Source organism: Diuraphis noxia, unplaced genomic scaffold (assembly GCF_037042655.1).
Source record: "Diuraphis noxia isolate RWA-SAM2 unplaced genomic scaffold, SU_Dnox_SAM2 contig0003, whole genome shotgun sequence".
Lineage (NCBI taxonomy): Eukaryota > Metazoa > Arthropoda > Insecta > Hemiptera > Aphididae > Diuraphis > Diuraphis noxia.
The window spans coordinates 522,681-540,891 of NW_028301713.1; the positions used below are offsets into that span (position 1 = coordinate 522,681).

Genomic DNA, 18,211 nt, shown 5'->3' on the forward strand with positions numbered 1-18,211 from the left:
TCGCCTTAAACTTGAGAACGTCTTCAACACATTTGTTATATTTTTCAGTACTCAAATAAAAATTATTATCTTCAGTAGTATATATTTGTATGTTCACAGCCAGCTTTTCCACGGTAATTTTTTTTTTTCAAGGGGAAAATTCTCCCTTGGAGCACTCTGATTTACCGCGTAACACAATACGGTGATTACACAAGATTGTCCACCTATTTGCGCCTTACACAAAAATATTTACCGTATCAACTATTTTTCCCCGTTTTTTAAAATTTTTTCAATCAAATATCGCTAATTTTTATAAAAATTACAGGGAGATTGTTTTTATGTTTTTAATCATGTTGGTTACACTGTTCTAGTTTTTAAAAATTTATATATTTTAATTTCTACTATTTAGTTGCAAGTTAATAATTTTACATTTAGTTACTGCTGATCCGTCGTGTATTCGAGTTGTGTTTTTCAAGTTATTATTTCAATTAATTAAAGAAATGAATTTACCAAAACTTACAAGCGATTTTCAATCATTAGTTCATCGTATACGAAATAATTCAGTTCCAACCCATCCAGGATATACTTCAATTTATTCAAGATTAAGATCTTTTGAACATTTTCCTTTAAATTGTTTTCAAAATAAATATGCTCTAGCTGAATGTGGGTTAAAATATACAGGAGTAGAAGATATCGTCGAATGCTTTTGCTGTGGACTTATTCTTCATAATTGGAAACGAGAAGATGACGTTTGGATTGAACATTGCAGATATAATCCAAAGTGTATATATGTATTATTAATGAAGGGAAATCAGTTTGTTCAAAAAGTGTTAAGTAAATATTGTAACAATGAATATATTTGTAATTGTGAAACTAGGTCATACGACACCGTTTGCTAAATCATGTCTTTTCATTATATGTTGTAATAAATAAAAAAAAAATATTATAAACAACTTATATGTGTTAGTTTTTAATCTAATATCTCGTGGACGTATAGTTCAGTGGATTAGTGCGTTAGGTTAATTTAATAAGTTAATTTCATGTTTCAGGTAAGTAAGTATAAATAATTCCCTCTACTCCCTTCACTACACACTAATCTACTGAACTGTACGTTCACATTTTTTTTACCATTTTTTTTTTACAACAGATTTAGTATATAATATGTTTACTGATGAAAAAAAACCTCAGTTCAAAGTATATGTTCCATCAGTTACATTATACTAGATTTTTTCATATTGATAGTCTGAAACATTACTATAAATATTATTCATCATGGTTCTACCTATAATCGTATCAAAATCAACCTTCGACATTCGTCCGTATAGTAAGAAGAGCGTTACAGTCGGTTTATTAATTAATAAACAAATTTCGATTATTGTGTTATTAGAATGTAAATTATCAAAGAAGATAATTACTTTAAACTTAGAACAATGGTTTACACTCATGTCTGAATCTAATTACATTTCAATTACTAATAATTTACACACCAGATGTAGACGAACAAAAATATCTGATAACTTTACATATTCAACTAATGTTAAGCAGAGTTCAATTACTTTACATATCAATGATGATTATATCACTTTATCACATATAGATTTATGTAGACTTAAACAGCTTCAACATTGTGTAGATCTCTACATTGCAGAAAAACAGAAACGTCTACCAAGTTACCAAGCTACATTTAACACAGCTTACGATCTAATAAAAAACGACGTCCGTGGTCTACCTATCAGTTGTCAGAGAAATGAATTCACAAACCAGTATATACAAAACTATGATTTTAGTTATTACACTCATCTGCAAAACGATGACACATCATTCCTATATGAAATATTACAATACCATTTTAATACAATGTCAGACTTAATACTTCAGGATTTAATAGTATAAAATAAACAAATATTTATATAATATATTGTATTGTTTATTCAATAAAAAACTCATTTTTTAAAAAAACATATAATAATTAGCCTATTATTTTACTTTTGATTGTACGACGTCCTGGGTCTTGTAGCATCGTGTCAAATATTGACTGCATGGTCTGATTCAAGCTTACATTCAATGTCTGGTCTTTTGACTTTTCGCTTGTATACAACTTAACACCAGCTTCACTAAACTTCCACCTATAATTATTATTTTTTAAATCATGAAATGAAGTGATAATAAAAATACCTATTGAAAAAGATTAACAATAGTTTAAAAAAAGTAAATTAATTATAAATTATTTACCTATCCTTAACCGGAACATTTTCAATATTTGAACATTTATAATGTGTTATCACCCAGTAATCTGTTGGCTTCTCCTCAAATGTAGTTTTTATCGTAATTAAACCGTCACCTTGTCGAAAAGTTAGCGAATTGAAAACTTCCTCATCATATTCTTCTGATCTTAAACGATCACCAACATTGTCTCTGTATGATGCATTCTATAAATGAAAAATATAATTTATATATATATATATATATTTTATTTATAATAAAAAATAATTTAACTAACCATTTTCATCTGCTTCTTATTTGTAGATTTTTTTTCATTCGTCTTCTCAACACCACGTTTTAAAGTGGTTTTTGTTTTAGATGTTGATGCTAACAGTTTAACTTTAGAGTCAACGGATTCACTGAAATGTTCATTCTATGGATCATAAAAATAATATTTTTTTTTTTATTTAAAAATGTACAAGTGGTTTTATAACTGATATCTAAAAGAAACATATTTTATTTTTTTATGTTTCTTAATAATTATAACCATAACGTTGAGTAGTGTTACGACTGACCTCCAATTTGTTATTTGGTTTTTAAAAAAACTTTACTTACCTCTGATTCTGAAGAAATAATTGATGTTCTATAAGACATTTTTGAGCTGCGTTGTAGACTGTGTTGAGGACTGATGAACGTTAATGGTTTTACATTGGCTTTTATACACAGATATTAGCCACTACCACAATAATTTATATATGTAAAATGCTAATGTTAATAGCAATGACTTGAAAAACCTTTCTACAAACTTGTTTTACATGAACACAAGTGGCATTATATGAATTATTAAAGAAACAGGATCTAAAATAATCACCCGCCTTGAAAATCAGATTTGATATAACAACGTTAATGACCTCAAAAGACTTTTCAACAAATATGTAATATAAGCAATAATAGTATAATATATGTATATAATATTAACATTTATTAGAATCAAAAAAATAATTAGTATGAACCGGATTTCAGATATAAAAACGTTAAAGGTTAATAGCAATGACCTGAAAAAACATTTCCAAAAAAAAAATGATTATATATGAACAAGACATTATATGAACTGGTTAAAATATCAAATATAATTTAAAATAAATTAGAATGTATATATTCAAATAGACTTCTCATATAATAATGTAATAAGAATTTGCATGAAAGACTACAAACATGTTCTTACATGGACAAAAGAGAATGGTATTAAGTAATATAATGTACAATCATCTCAGGATTATGAGAGGTACCTAATACTCAATGTTCAAAGAGAGGGTTAAACTCTAGTATAAAACACCGAATTTTTAAACATAAAGTCATCAGTTCACCAGCAGCTCTAACAGACCAAGAAGCTACAGAACAGCAACCATCCTCGACTCTCCAGCAAAACAGTTACATCAGAACAGACCATCAAAAACGTAAAAACATCTTCAACAACAATAGCAACCGTCAGCCAGACTCAGAAAACAGTCAACAGTCAGACTTAGAATACTTCAACACTAACTATGTAAGTACCTATTTTATTATTTTATTAAAACTTTTAATCTTTACTCCTATTTTTAAAAAAAACTAGAAACAGAATAACAATGATTTAAACACATCATCATTATAATAATATAGTTTTATGATAATATTATCTATGTTTATATATTATATGATAAAATGTTAACATCATATTTATAAGATAGTAATTACATTTTATTACACATCAGCAATCTACTATTAACGAACATAACCTTAAAAATATATACCGTCTCTATCACCATAGAACAGTTAGCACTATCACCGCTTAATATTATCACCGAACGCAATATTTATTATTTTATAATATTTGATATCAATAATATAAAAAAATGTTATATTATCATAGTATAATATTCAATATTTACATAAAAATATTACAATTTGAGCTAAGTTTTTATAATTGAAATAAGTAGTATAATATTCTTATTCTAATAAGAATTCAATAAGACTGTCTGCTATTAGATATAAAAAATATGTCTATCTATAATGAATTGTATGTATTCATTTAACATTGAACACAGTTATAGTAATATATGATATGTGTTCCTATATTTTAATCTTCATGATTATGTTTTTATAAAGTTCATTTAATTTAGATAAAAATTAAATTATTTACAATACAGTTGGTTAATATATTTTATTACATTTTTTTTCTATATTAAATTGTAGGTATTCATTTAAAATTATTCAAAGGAAAAAAATAAATTTAATATACAACAAACACACAGGTATAAGTAATAGATGATGTGTGTACCTATATTTTTAAACTTCATGAATATCATAGTATAATATTCAATATTTACATAAAAATATCTCAATTTGAGCTAAGTTTTTATAATTGAAATAGGTAGTATAATATTCTAATTCTAATAAGTATTCAATAAGACTGTCTGCTATTAGATATAAAAAATATAGTTATCTATAACAAATTGTATGTATTCATTTAACATTAGACAGGAGAAAAAATAAATTTAGTATACAACAAATACACAGTTATAAGTAATATATATTAATATGTGTACCTACATTTTAATCTTCATGATTATATCTTTTTATAAAGTTCATTTAATTTAGATAAAAATTAAATTACATACAATACAGTTGATTAATAATATATTAGATTATTACAGTTTTTCTATATTAAATTGTAGGTATTCATTTAAATTATTCAAGGGAAAAAATAAATTTAGTATATAACAAGTATACAGTTATAAGTAATATATATTTGTGTACCTACATTTTTAAACTTCATGATAATATTTTTATAAAGTCCATTTAATTTAGATAAAAATTAAATTGTGTACAATACAGTTGGTTAATATATTTTATTACATTTTTTCCATCTATCTTTATTAAATTTTATGTATTCATTTAACATTATTCAAGGGAAAAATAAATAAATTTATTATACAGCAAATACACAGGTTTAAGTAATATATGATGTGTGTACCTATATTTTTTAAACTTCATAGTATAATATTCAATATTTACATAAAAATATCTCAATTTGAGTTAACTTTTAATAATTTAAATAGGTAGTATAATATTCTAATTCTAATAAGTATTCAATAAGACTGGCTGCTATTAGATATAAAAAAATATATCTATCTATGACAAATTGTATGTATTCATTTAACATTAGACAGGAGAAAAATAAATTTAGTACACAACAAATACGCAGTTATATATAATATGTGTACCTACATTTTTAAACTTAATTTTTTATTTTTATAAAGTTAATTTAATTCAGATAAAAATTATATTATATACAATACAGTTGTTTAACATATTTTATAATTAGATTTTTCCGTCTATGTTTCTATGATTTAACATACTGTGTATTAACATTAATGAATTTGAAATAATATTACAGACAATGGATTCAAAAAACAAAGATGAACTTATGAATAAATATCAATATAATTTACAAACCATGGAATCATTAAGATTAGGGAATATTGAAGATAATAAAAATAATATATTAGAAACGAAAGAAATTAATAAAAAAATTAAAGAAATAAAACATAACATTTATTTAATCAGGATATGTTCATCATCAAATGAATTTGAAATCAATAAATTAAGAGATAAATTGTTTTCTTTAAAAGAAAAAAAAAGAGAAATATTTAATAAATATGGTAATAAATATATTGATTATGTTAGAAAAATGGAAATCTGTTATGGAGAAAGATATAGTATGGATATGATGATACGTTGTCAAACATTTCATGACATTTACTTTTCTAAGAAATTATGATTTTAATTTAATGTTTATAGCTATGTTTTTTTGCTTGTAAAAATAAAAACTATTAGAAACGAAAGAAATTAATAAAAAAAATTAAAGAAATAAAACATAACATTTATTTAATCAGGATATGTTCATCATCAAATGAATTTGAAATCAATAAATTAAGAGATAAATTGTTTTCTTTAAAAGAAAAAAGAGAAATATTTAATAAATATGATAATAAATATATTGATTATGTTAGAAAAATGGAAATCTGTTATGGAGAAAGATATAGTATGGATATGATGATACGTTGTCAAACATTTCATGACATTTACTTTTCTAAGAAATTATGATTTTAATTTAATGTTTATAGCTATGTTTTTTTGCTTGTAAAAATAAAAACAATTATTATTTAATGATGATGTGTGTTACTATTTTAATATTTTATTACTAGCAGATAGTTTGCAAATATCTATATAATTTGCAGAAACATGACATCATACATCAAAACAGAAATTAATGAAGTGTTGAAACAACAGGTGGAAAATGAGAAATATGGTGAAAGAGAAGAAAAAAAATTTAAAAAAATGATTAACGATATTAATATTAAAATCAAAAAAACAAACCTGAAGTCGACTAGGGAAAATTTATTAAAAAAAAAAAAGAAATTAAAGGTGATTACGATGAATCTAATCATATAGGTTATCGATGCCAACAAAGTTGTATATTGCATTTATCATACCTATATGATTTATTAAATAATAATTAAGTTTTTAATTTCTTTTTTTTTAAACTAGTTGCTTAGGTTTGCTGAATATTGTATGATTTATACTATAAAAAATAATAAAGTGATTACAATATTATTATTGTTTATTATATTTTTTTTTTCATTTAATTTATTTTCAGCTTAATTATGAAAAGAAAAATGGTGACAAAACGTCAGCGAATGACATATGCTGATGAAGGAATATTTGAAATTGAAAGATTTAAAAAATGTTCAAAAACTTTTATAGTTAAGAATAATTTAAAATTTTTAGACTACACACTTTTTTTTAACTATACTTTAGACAAAATAATTCCAAAGTTAAAGGAATCATGTCTACAAACATCTATAAAATTTAATTTATATGTAGATAGTGTATATGAACGAATTATCACACAAGAAGTACAGGATATAGCATTTAAAACCTCTAATACACTTGCATGTAATTCCTCTGATTTTAATAAATTACTGAATGGGATGTTCAATAAATTATTAAGTGAAGAAGATGATTTTTTAGCAAAAGCTTCTGGCTGGTCACTTAAAACAATAGATGCATTACAATTGAGAATTAATATAGTAAATCCTCTCAGAGGAGGAACGTATCTAGATCTTCCTGAATATATCAAAGATAAAAGAGCAGTCATAAATGTAAAAAATAATGATGTTAAATGTTTTAAATATTCAATACTATCAAAGTTTGACAATCGTTCAAATAAAACTTATTTTAATAAGAAATATTTTGAAATGTTAGAAAAAAAAAGTGGCTTAGATTTTAAATGTATAGATTTTCCTACACCAATCAGTCAGATAAAAAAATTTGAACGTATAAATAATGTATCAATTAATATTTATAGTTTAAATGATAAAAAACATATTTTCCCTCTATATATTTGTAATACTGAAAGAAAAAAACATTTTGATCTACTTTTGTTTAATAATAATAACACATCACACTATTGTTATATAAAAAATTTTTCAAGATTTATTAGAAGTCAGAAAACTAAAAACTGTTCCAGATTAATTATCTGTAAAAGATGTTTTACTACTTTTAGTGAAAAGCCATGTAAAAGCAAACTTTGGGGTAAGAAAGGGTTGAGTGAACACCAGCATAATTGTAGAAAGAACCAATTAGGGAGACCAATAATGTTTGAAAAGGGGGATGATGATTTTATTTATTTTAAAAACTATAAAAATACACAGAGAATACCAATTGTTATTTATGCAGATTTTGAATGTATTTTAACTCCTAAAAATAAGTCTAGTGAATTTAATAGTTACGAAAAATCTAAAACTTATGCTACACATTTACATGAAATTATGAGCTATGGGTTTTATGTCAAAGTTAACTATGATGTTATATCAAAAGAACTAGTAAAACAGTTCAAAATTCCGAGAAAGGTGGTAATTTATAGAGGTGAAAATGCTGCAAAAAAATTTATGGAAAATATGATTGTTATTGGAAATAATATTAATAAAATTTATCAAACAAATAAACCGATGAATAAATTAACTAAAGAAGAAGAAAGTAATTTTAAAAATACTAAGTTTTGTGGAAAATGTTCGAGACATTTTAAAAATAATAATTTAATTAAAGTTCGAGATCACTGTCATTTTACTGGTAAATATAGACAATGTCTTTGTCTTCAATGTAATTTTGAAATAATTAACCCCTCATTCGTACCAATTTTCTTCCATAATTTATCGTACGATAGTCATTTCATAATTCGGGAACTTGGTTGTAATGATAAAGATATTCACGTTATTCCTAATTCGTCAGAAAAATATATATCCTTTAGTAAAGAAATCGCACATAGATTTAGTATTAAATTTGTCGATACATTCCGTTTCATGAGCGAATCATTAAGTAAACTTGCATTAAATTTATCTGAAGATAAGTTGAGGTTTAGAGAAACTCTTAAAAATTTTTCCATGAAAGCATTAGATCTAGTCACTCAAAAAGGAATCTTCCCTTATGAATATGTCGATAGTTGGAGTAAATTAGATGATACTTTCTTACCATCAAAGTCTGAATTTTATAACTCTTTGACAGACGAAAAAATAAGCGATAAAGATTATATGCATGCTAAAAATATATGGCGAACATTCGATATAAAGACTTTAGGTGAGTATAGCGATCTTTATTTAAAGACTGACGTTACCATACTGGCTGACATGTTTGAAAATTTTAGAGACTTATGTTTATCTACTCTCAGATTAGATCCTGCTCATTACATGACTGCTCCTGGATTTGCTTTTGATTGTATGCTTAAGTACACTAAGGTAAAATTGGAAAGGTTAAAGGATTACAACATGCTCCTCTTTTTTGAAAACTCAATCCGGGGGGGCATTTGTCAATCAACTAAAAGATATGTTAAAGCAAATATACCAAATATTGAAGGACTGGACTATAATTCGAATGAACCAATCACATGGATTACATATCTTGACTGTGTAAATTTGTATGGTAAATCTATGTTAACAGAATTGCCTTTCAAAGATTTTGAGTGGGTTAATGATCTCAATATCGATGTCACTAAAATTGCCGATGATTCAGAAGTTGGGTATATATTAGAAGTTGATATCGAGTACCCTAAGTATTTACATAAAAGTCATAATGATTTCCCATTTTTACCCATTAATGAGTGTCCTCCTAATTCTAAAGCTAAGAAATTGCTTACTACATTATCATCAAAAAAAAACTATATAGTACATTATAAAAACTTAAAACAGGCGATTTTAAACGGTATTAAAGTGACGAAAATTCATCGAGCTATTAGCTTTTCACAAAGCAAATGGATGGCATCATACATTGAATTGTGTACAACTATGAGAGTTGAAGCTAAAAACGAGTTTGAAAAAAATTTTTGGAAGTTGTTAATCAATAGCGTTTTCGGTAAATGTATGGAAAATGTTCGCGCAAGAACTTCTATAAAACTTGTTTCATCAGCAAAAAAAGCTAGGAAATTAATGGTTAAAACTAATTTTAAAGACAGAACTATATACACTGAGAATCTTATGGCTATTCATCAGCGTAAGGAAATCATTAAATTTGACAAGGCAATTTATGTAGGATTCGCAATTTTAGATGTTTCAAAAACATTTATGTATGACTTTCATTATAATGTAATGAAAAAAAAATATGGTGCTAAAATTAGTTCTTTGTATTCAGATACTGATTCGTTGGTATACGCTATCCAAACAACAAATTTTTTCGATGATTTAAAAAATAGTTTACTACCATATTTTGATACATCTAATTATCCTAAAGATCATTATTGTTTCAGTGAGACACATAAAAATCAACCAGGATATTTTAAGGATGAAATGAAAGGAATAATTCTAAAAGAATTTGTCTCATTAAGACCGAAATTATATGCGTATAAAACTGTACATAGTGTTGAGGAAAAAAAAGCAAAAGGTGTAAAAAAGTATATAATTAAAAATCACATGAAATTTGAAAATTACATGGATATATTAAATGCATTTATAAACCATATAACTGTTGAGGATAAACAAACTCATAGAAAAATGAATTTTATTCAATCCAATAAACATATTGTCCATTCGAAAACTATGACTAAGCTTGTTCTTAGTGCTAACGATGATAAACGTTATATAATGGATGATGGGATTAATACATTGGCTTATGGCCACTATAAATTAAAAAACTTTATATATCCGCAATCGAAATAAACAAAAAGCGCTATCTATCAGTATTATATAATGTTTTAATTGTTAAATGTTTCATGTAAATAAACAAATTTTTATTGTTATCAAAGAAAAACAGTAAAAAGGTAAAATATAATAATATGATAAAAATAATATAATATAAAATTTTATTTTAATATATCTGACAACGTTATCCATGAATTATAACTTGTATCAAAACCTAACCACTTGACAAACATTTTATTCCCAACTTTTTTTATAACACGTTCAACAAGAAAGGTGTTTGGAAAATCAGTTAATTTAATTTCTTGTTCATAAAAACCACCTAAGATTATATTGTTCGATTCATCTTTTAATTGATACGTTACTGGATTTGTATGTAAAATTTTTGAAATTGTAAATATTTCTGTCGTCCAATTTGGTGTGTATCCCTTATCAAATATATGTTTATATTTAGATATTCTTACTTTGTCATTAATTTTAAATTTTGGTTTGTATAATGTTTTGATATTTGTATGTGTGTTAAGTTTAATTTTGTTTGCATCCATTCGAGCTTCACTTGGTGTACATTTAATTGTTCTATGTTTTGTATTATTATAGTTTTGTATAATTTTTGATATTGTATTATACCAATTCCATGTACCTGTTGCAGTAAAATGTTTATATATTTTATTTTTAAGAGTTTGTATTACACGTTCACAAATTGAACACTTAATGACACTGAATGAACTATAATGTTTAATTTTATATTTTTTCATTAAATCTTGAAATTGATTATTATAAAATTCTGTACCATTATCTGTCTGTAACAATTTTGGATTAGCTTTTTTCAATATATTAAACATAGCTTTTGTACATTCCTCCGCTGTTTTATTTTTCAATGCTTCTACCCATACATACTTGGTAAATGTATCAATTATGATTAAAATGAATTTAAAACCTTTATTTTGTCTAGAATGTGACTGCATGTCTATTAAATCAGCTTGCCAGAGATCATCTTTAAACCGTGTAACTACGCTACGTCTAGGAAATATTTTTCTCGCTGGTCGATGTAGCTCATTAGCTATATTCTCTAAGGTTGTCATTATACTATAATATTCCTCTCACGTAATTCTTCTAAAATAGATATGATTTCATTACTAACGCCAGTATTACCAACTCTTTGTGATGATGTTAAAAGATTTAATCTAGTTACTAATTCATTTGGATCATCATAATAAACTAACTGTGTTTGAGGTATTACATCTTTATATAAACCAGAACCTTTCTTAGCATGTGGTGATGCAGTAAAATTAAACATCTTTTCAACTGGAGGATCTACAGACATAGAACTGTTTGCTGTAGGGTTAAAATCAAATGGTTCATTTGTTATGGTTGTATTATTATGAACGTTACTACGTTTAGCACTCGAACTAGATAAATGTTCGTTTAATTGTTTAAAGCTTATCCGAGGAGCTCTAGAGTTATTAATTTTAACTATTTCTTCGTTTAACTGTTTTTCTTCATTTTTCATTCTTTCGTAGAGAGGTTTTACAACGGTCGCCCATTTATGAAACTTTGAGGTTTTTGGTTTCCCATCCGCTTTTAAATGAACTCGAGAAGTTTTCAAAATATCGTAATAAGATTCCATATCTTGTATAGTTGTATTTTTTGGTTCTTTCTCACATAATAAAGACTGTAGTCCTAATGTCCATGGATAGTATTTATTAAGCAGCTGTAAGTTACCATGGCTAAAAGTTACAGAGTAATCTCCTATTTTGTAAGAATAACTAGTTCTATCATAATGTAAACCATAAGATTTATCATAACGTTGTGATTTAGGACGTTCAAAAAAATTTACAAATGTCGAATTTAATTCATCATCTTCATTTTCTCCACTAGTGTATGAGGTTTCTGCATTTTTATAATCAGCTAGTTGTAAGTTACACGATGTATTTTTTTCTATTTTTGTACTGAGTGGTTCAGTTATTGGTTTAAATGCTTCACGGAAATAGTTATCTGAATCTATAATACCACGTTTCATTTCCATTATTTTTCGTTTAATATTTTTTTTTGATATTATTAAATTTTTCAGCAAAACTTTTTCTTTGTTCATAGTAAATAATAAACTCAATATTACTGTATCGTATGACCACTGGCAAGACTATGTAGATAATAACAATGTTACATTATATATATATAATTATTTTATTTTAATAAACGTATGAAAACCACATCTATATCTTCCTTCATTCATTTCTCGAGTTTTATCAATAACCATAAACCCATAATCACTTTGATTCCAACATAAATGAGAAATTTTCCGAAATTCTGAGAAATCCATATCTGTCGACGAATGATCATTGAATATATGACGTAAATTCATGTCATCTTGTTTCAGAATTATTAAAAAGTTTGAGTTATCTCTTACCAACTGTTTTGGTATTTTAGAATATGTTTGTGCTAAATAAAATACGGAGCTAGCACCTGAATGTCTACAGATGCTAAAGTATTCTCTAATAACAGACTGTGAGTCACATATTACATCATCAAAAATTATAATAGAATTTTTCTTAGTTAAGTTAGGTTTTATAACTTTATCTGCGTTTGTAAATATGAACAAATTAGCACCTTGTATATCATCCATTATTTTTTTTAACAAAACATATTTTTCTTGATTAGAGGTTTTAGAGTATAAATAAATATTTTCAAATCTTAACCCGTTTTCATGTGTGATTAGATTGTACATTATATTTGTTTTACCCGATCCACTAGGACCAACTAATATAGCACGTATAGTATCAGGTAATAACGAACCATGTCTTGATGGTTTTTTCGATATTTGTACATCTACGTTTATTATTTCTAATTTATCTTTCTGTTCAATTAAATCCATTTTCTTATAAATACTCAAAGATTTTTATTTTATATTCAGTTATTGATGATGCGTTCAACTCGAAAGTGTAAATCGAAAAAGACTGGTAAAGGTATTGTAAACTCTCTTATAAATAGTCTTCCGTTTGAATCTCATGTTCCAGGTTATCAGTTTTGTGGGGCAGGTACAAAATTAAAAAAAAGATTAAATCGTGGTGACATAGGAATAAATCCATTGGATACTGCTTGTCGTGATCACGATATTGCGTATGCATCTAGTAAAAATTTAAACGATAGACATAAAGCTGATGAAGTGTTAGAAAATCGTGCTTGGGAAAGATTTAAAGCTATAGATACTCCTAAAAAGGAGAAAATTGTTGCGTATGCAGTAACAAACGCGATGAAAGCTAAAAGAAAAATAGGAATGGGTTATAAAAAGAAACGTGCTACAAAAATAAAAAATCTTATGATAGCAGTAAAGAAAAAAAGAATGTCTAAGAAAAAAAAATGGTAGCAAAAGACTGATTTTACCACCGAGACAAACAGGAGGTGTAATTCCCTTAATACCTATATTTGCGGGATTGTCAGCACTTGGTAGCTTAATGTCTGGAGGTGCTAGTGTGTATAATGCAATTCAAAATTCAAAATTCAAAAAGAAAAAAAGGTAGTGGTTTAAATTTAAACAAAAACAAGGTATGGAAAAAAAACTGTTAAATACGCTACCTAACAGACCGCTTTCGTCAGAAGATATTATAAAATGTATAACAAAGTTGAAAATCAATCATTTCCGTGGAGTGTTTTCACGTGATAACTTACCTAAAAAACCGTATGTAAATGAATGTGGTATTTTAAACTTAGATATATCTTCAGGTAATGGAAGTCATTGGGTAGCGTTTCATAAAAATAAAGATAAAGTAGTATATTTTGATAGCTTTGGTGATTTACCTCCACCAATTGAATTACAACACTATTTTAAAGAGTATAAAATAATATATAATTATTCTAACTATCAAGATTTCAATTCATTCAACTGTGGACATTTATGTCTTGAATTTTTATTATGCATGAATCTGTTACATTAAGTTTGACTGGAAACACAACTTTATTATCCACGAATTATTTCCCACCTCTTAACGTTTACGAGGATTCGGAAATAGCTTTGTTATATTTGAAAACACGAAATTTATTTCCAAACATAAATTTAACTAATAACCGACTGGAGATAGATGTAATTCCGTCATTAAATCATGCGCATAAACAAAAAACGTTTATATGTATTTTGGAAGAAGGATGTTATGAAATTGAAGATATTAACAACAAAATTAAGAAAGAGTTATATCACTTCAATAATGAATGGGGAACACAGCTAACATTCAACGTATCTATTGATCACGTCGATTTTAGAACATACATTAAATGCAATGGAAGACTAAAGTTAAATGTTCCAAACAGTATAGCATTTGTTTTTGGATTTGAAAAGAGAACCTATGGACCATTACATGAAGATCTTCGTTCGGGAAAAGCTGCTAATTTAAACACAATTAACTCTATAAAAGTTATGTGTAATATAGCACATGGGTCATTCAACAATCAACTTCAAAGTCATTCAATATATGAGTTTTTCCCTAGTGGAAGAACTGGATCGAAAGTAGTTCAGTCGCCACCAAATTTGATATATTACAGATTAAACAAAACAGTCATTAATTCAATAACTGTACAGTTAGTTGATCAAAACAATAATCCGATCGATAACTTTAATGAGACATTGACAGTTGCTCTGCATATTAAGCGTCACTAGTTTCATTATTAAATTTATATCTCAGATATTAGAATGTACGAGTCAGTCACTTTAAGTTTAACCGGGGACAAAACCACATTATCTGCAAATTATTTTCCGTCTATAAACCTTTACGAAGATTCAGAAATTGCTTTGTTATGTTTGCAGACATTTAATTCATTCCCGAATATCAATAAACATAATAATAAATTTGCTATAGAAGTAGGTGATCATAATAATAATAATGATCGTATGTGGTGTTATATTAAACTGGAAGAGGGATGTTATGAAATTAAAGATATTAAGCATCGCGTTAAGGAACAAATAAATATTTATAATGAAAAATTCAAAACTCAGTTAACATGTGACATTTCGGTTGATCCTAACGATTTCAGATCAAATATAAAATGTAATGGAATACTACACTTTGAGATTGCACATAGCATGGCACCTGTATTGGGTTTTGAAAAACGAGAATATAAGCCAGAGTATGAAAGACTCTTATCTACTCATAGATCGGAAAAACCTATGAATTTAAACACAATTAATTCTATAAAAGTAATGTGTAATATAGCTCAAGGATCATTCAACAACCATCTTCAAAGTCATTCGATTTATGAGTTTTTCCCTAGTGAAACGCTAGGATCGAAAGTAGTACAGTCACCGTCAAATTTAATATATTACAAATTGAATAAAACAAATATTGATACGATAACCGTTCAGTTAGTTGATCAAGATCATAAATTGATTAACAATTTTGGTGAGGCATTGACAATCGTGTTACATATTAAACGTTACGGATCTTGATATGGGATTAAAATTCAATATAAATCCGCTACTTCAGATCAGTTCAACTAGTCATAAGACTAAAGTGGTACCGGTAACATCAAATAAAGTAAAAAAATTGACGTTGAAAAATAAAAAAATTTTGCAAGCTCTAGGTTATCAATTAAAACAAAATGCCTGAAAGTGATATTTTAGATATAAGTTCACGGTACGAGACGGATTCTAAAATAACGAAAATTGAATATCATTCATATACACCGTACACAACATCGTTTAATAATAATGATGAAATACGAATATCAGTACAGCAAACAGATGTTTATCCGTATCTACACGAGAGCTTTATTTTTTTAGAAGGAACAATATCTGAACCTGATAAAGTGAAACTGTGTAATAATGGTTATTCATACCTCTTCGAACAAATACGATTAGAAATAAATGGAATAGAAGTAGATAGCACACGTGTTCTTGGAATCACAAGCTCGCTGAAAGGATACTTATCTGGTACACCAGATAACTATAATTGTTACGAAAATTCTGGCTGGAATTTGAAAAATGGAACACAATTAACAAACGATAAAGGTGAATTCAGTGCTTGCATTCCATTGAAATATTGGTTAGGACTGTTTGAAGATTATAAAAAAATATTAGTAAATCCAAGATTGGAATTAATATTAACTCGAAGTCATACTGATTTAAATGCGTTAAGTCTTAAAAGTGATATAGTTGCTGCTTCAGGTAAAGTTGTATTAAATAAAATAGTCTGGAAGGTTCCGCATATTACTGTTGATGATGAAGAAAGGTTAAAGTTATTGAAACTTGTAGAAAAAGAAAAAAGTTTGTTTATTCCTTTTAGATCTTTTGAAACTTTTGAATATCCTGAACTCGGGACTACTAAAAAAGTAGTATGGAACTTGAAAACCGCTTCAAAATTAGAAAAACCACGATTTATTATAATTGGATTACAAAAAGGTCGTAAAAATACACTAACAAAAGATTGTAGTATATTCGACCATTGTAATCTAACGAACGTTAAAGTATTTCTAAACTCGATTGCATATCCGTATGATAATTTGAATTTAGATTTTTCAAAAAATAATTTTACATTATTATATGATATGTATACATCGTTTCAAGAATCGTATTACGAAAAAAGTATACGGAACCCTATATTGAGTCCATCTACTTTTCTATCGAACGCACCCATTATAGTTATTGATACTTCAAAACAGAATGATTCGGCAACAGCCTCAGCAGTGGATGTTCAATTGGAAATTGAAGCATCGGAATCTCTTACAGGTGTAACTGCTTATTGTTTGTTAATTCATGATCGTATTGTAGAATATGTACCTTTTACTAGAGAAGTAAGAAAACTTGTGCAATTTTATTGAACAAAATAAAAAAAGTTTATTAAATAATTTGTGTTCTTTACTTGAAATATAATTTTTATAAAAATATTTGATTGAAAAAATTTTAAAAAACGGGGAAAAATAGTTGATACGGTAAATATTTTTGTGTAAGGCGCAAATAGGTGGACAATCTTGTGTAATCACCGTATTGTGTTACGCGGTAAATCAGAGTGCTCCAAGGGAGAATTTTCCCCTTGAAAAAAAAAAATTACCGTGGAAAAGCTGGCTGTGAACATACAAATATATACTACTATCTTCTCTTTTTTTACTTAAAATAGCGTTGAATTTTTCGTAAAAAACTTCTCGTATGTTCTCCATTATACACGCGAAAAATTAGTAGTAACTCGAACGTAGCACAAATTCAATCACGATTCACAACAGTTAACCAAATGAAATACGTCGACACTGGTCGATATAAACGTATTTTTCATCACTACTAAATTAGATACGATCGACTGGTATCGCCAATTATTTACGCGATTAAGCAAAAGCTACGTGAGAGAGAGAGAGAGAGAGAGAGAGAGAGTGAGAGAGATAGGTAGTGGGTACAATCAGATAGACAGATACCGTCGTATAAATATTCTGTCTAGTTATAATAAATTCCTAATTCCTGTCAAAATTTTAAAAACCAGCCGAGGCCCTGAACTCCAGGTCCAACAGCACCCTTGTGGGGGTCCTGTGTGGCAGCGTGTAGTCATAATAAATGAAAAGGTAAAATAAATTACATCATACAATAAACATTTTGAAATTATTTATTTAATAAATCTTGGTTCTTTTCCACATTACTCAGAGCTATGTTTACTAAATAACTAAATAACTTATTCAATAGTTATACTAAAATATTCAAATAGTCATATATAGTTATTAATTATTTATTTTCATAATATTAAATTATTACAATTCTTAGTTATGTTAAAATATTATGTTAAATAAATATTAAGCTCATTACAGCGATGAAAAATTAAATCTAACAATGTAAA

General features: G+C 26.7%; 6 protein-coding genes and 1 pseudogene across 6 annotated transcripts; 4 read left to right on the forward strand and 3 right to left on the reverse strand.

The window, feature by feature from the left end:
• The first annotated feature begins 279 nt into the window (after positions 1-279).
• Positions 280-2,127, forward strand: LOC149056524 (baculoviral IAP repeat-containing protein 7-B-like). The gene is made up of 2 exons (XM_089222798.1): positions 280-784; positions 1,575-2,127. The coding sequence occupies exons 1-2, from the start codon at positions 480-482 to the stop codon at positions 1,870-1,872; spliced, it is 603 nt and encodes a 200-aa protein (XP_089078924.1). The 5' UTR covers positions 280-479; the 3' UTR covers positions 1,873-2,127.
• LOC149056525 (uncharacterized) lies at positions 1,885-3,833 on the reverse strand. Its single transcript, XM_089222797.1, has 4 exons — positions 2,797-3,833; positions 2,480-2,614; positions 2,212-2,408; positions 1,885-2,105 (listed from the first exon to the last, which is right to left on the reverse strand). Exons 1-4 carry the CDS (start codon positions 2,833-2,835, stop codon positions 1,949-1,951), a joined length of 528 nt encoding a protein of 175 aa, XP_089078923.1. The 5' UTR covers positions 2,836-3,833; the 3' UTR covers positions 1,885-1,948.
• Positions 3,595-8,355, forward strand: LOC149056526 (uncharacterized; annotated as a pseudogene).
• Positions 8,356-11,421: 3,066 nt separating this feature from the next.
• On the reverse strand, positions 11,422-12,501 carry LOC149056527 (uncharacterized). The gene is made up of 2 exons (XM_089222796.1): positions 11,805-12,501; positions 11,422-11,744 (listed from the first exon to the last, which is right to left on the reverse strand). The coding sequence occupies exons 1-2, from the start codon at positions 12,499-12,501 to the stop codon at positions 11,491-11,493; spliced, it is 951 nt and encodes a 316-aa protein (XP_089078922.1). The 3' UTR covers positions 11,422-11,490.
• Positions 12,502-12,638: 137 nt separating this feature from the next.
• On the reverse strand, positions 12,639-13,289 carry LOC149056528 (uncharacterized). The gene is made up of 3 exons (XM_089224165.1): positions 13,149-13,289; positions 12,817-12,992; positions 12,639-12,731 (listed from the first exon to the last, which is right to left on the reverse strand). Exons 1-3 carry the CDS (start codon positions 13,279-13,281, stop codon positions 12,639-12,641), a joined length of 402 nt encoding a protein of 133 aa, XP_089080291.1. The 5' UTR covers positions 13,282-13,289.
• A 1,801-nt stretch (positions 13,290-15,090) lies between these two features.
• Positions 15,091-15,843, forward strand: LOC149056529 (uncharacterized). Its single transcript, XM_089224630.1, has one exon. It carries the CDS (start codon positions 15,091-15,093, stop codon positions 15,841-15,843), a length of 753 nt encoding a protein of 250 aa, XP_089080756.1.
• Positions 15,844-15,993: 150 nt separating this feature from the next.
• On the forward strand, positions 15,994-17,213 carry LOC149056530 (uncharacterized). Its single transcript, XM_089222254.1, has one exon. It carries the CDS (start codon positions 15,996-15,998, stop codon positions 17,211-17,213), a length of 1,218 nt encoding a protein of 405 aa, XP_089078380.1. The 5' UTR covers positions 15,994-15,995.
• The last annotated feature ends 998 nt before the right edge of the window (positions 17,214-18,211 follow it).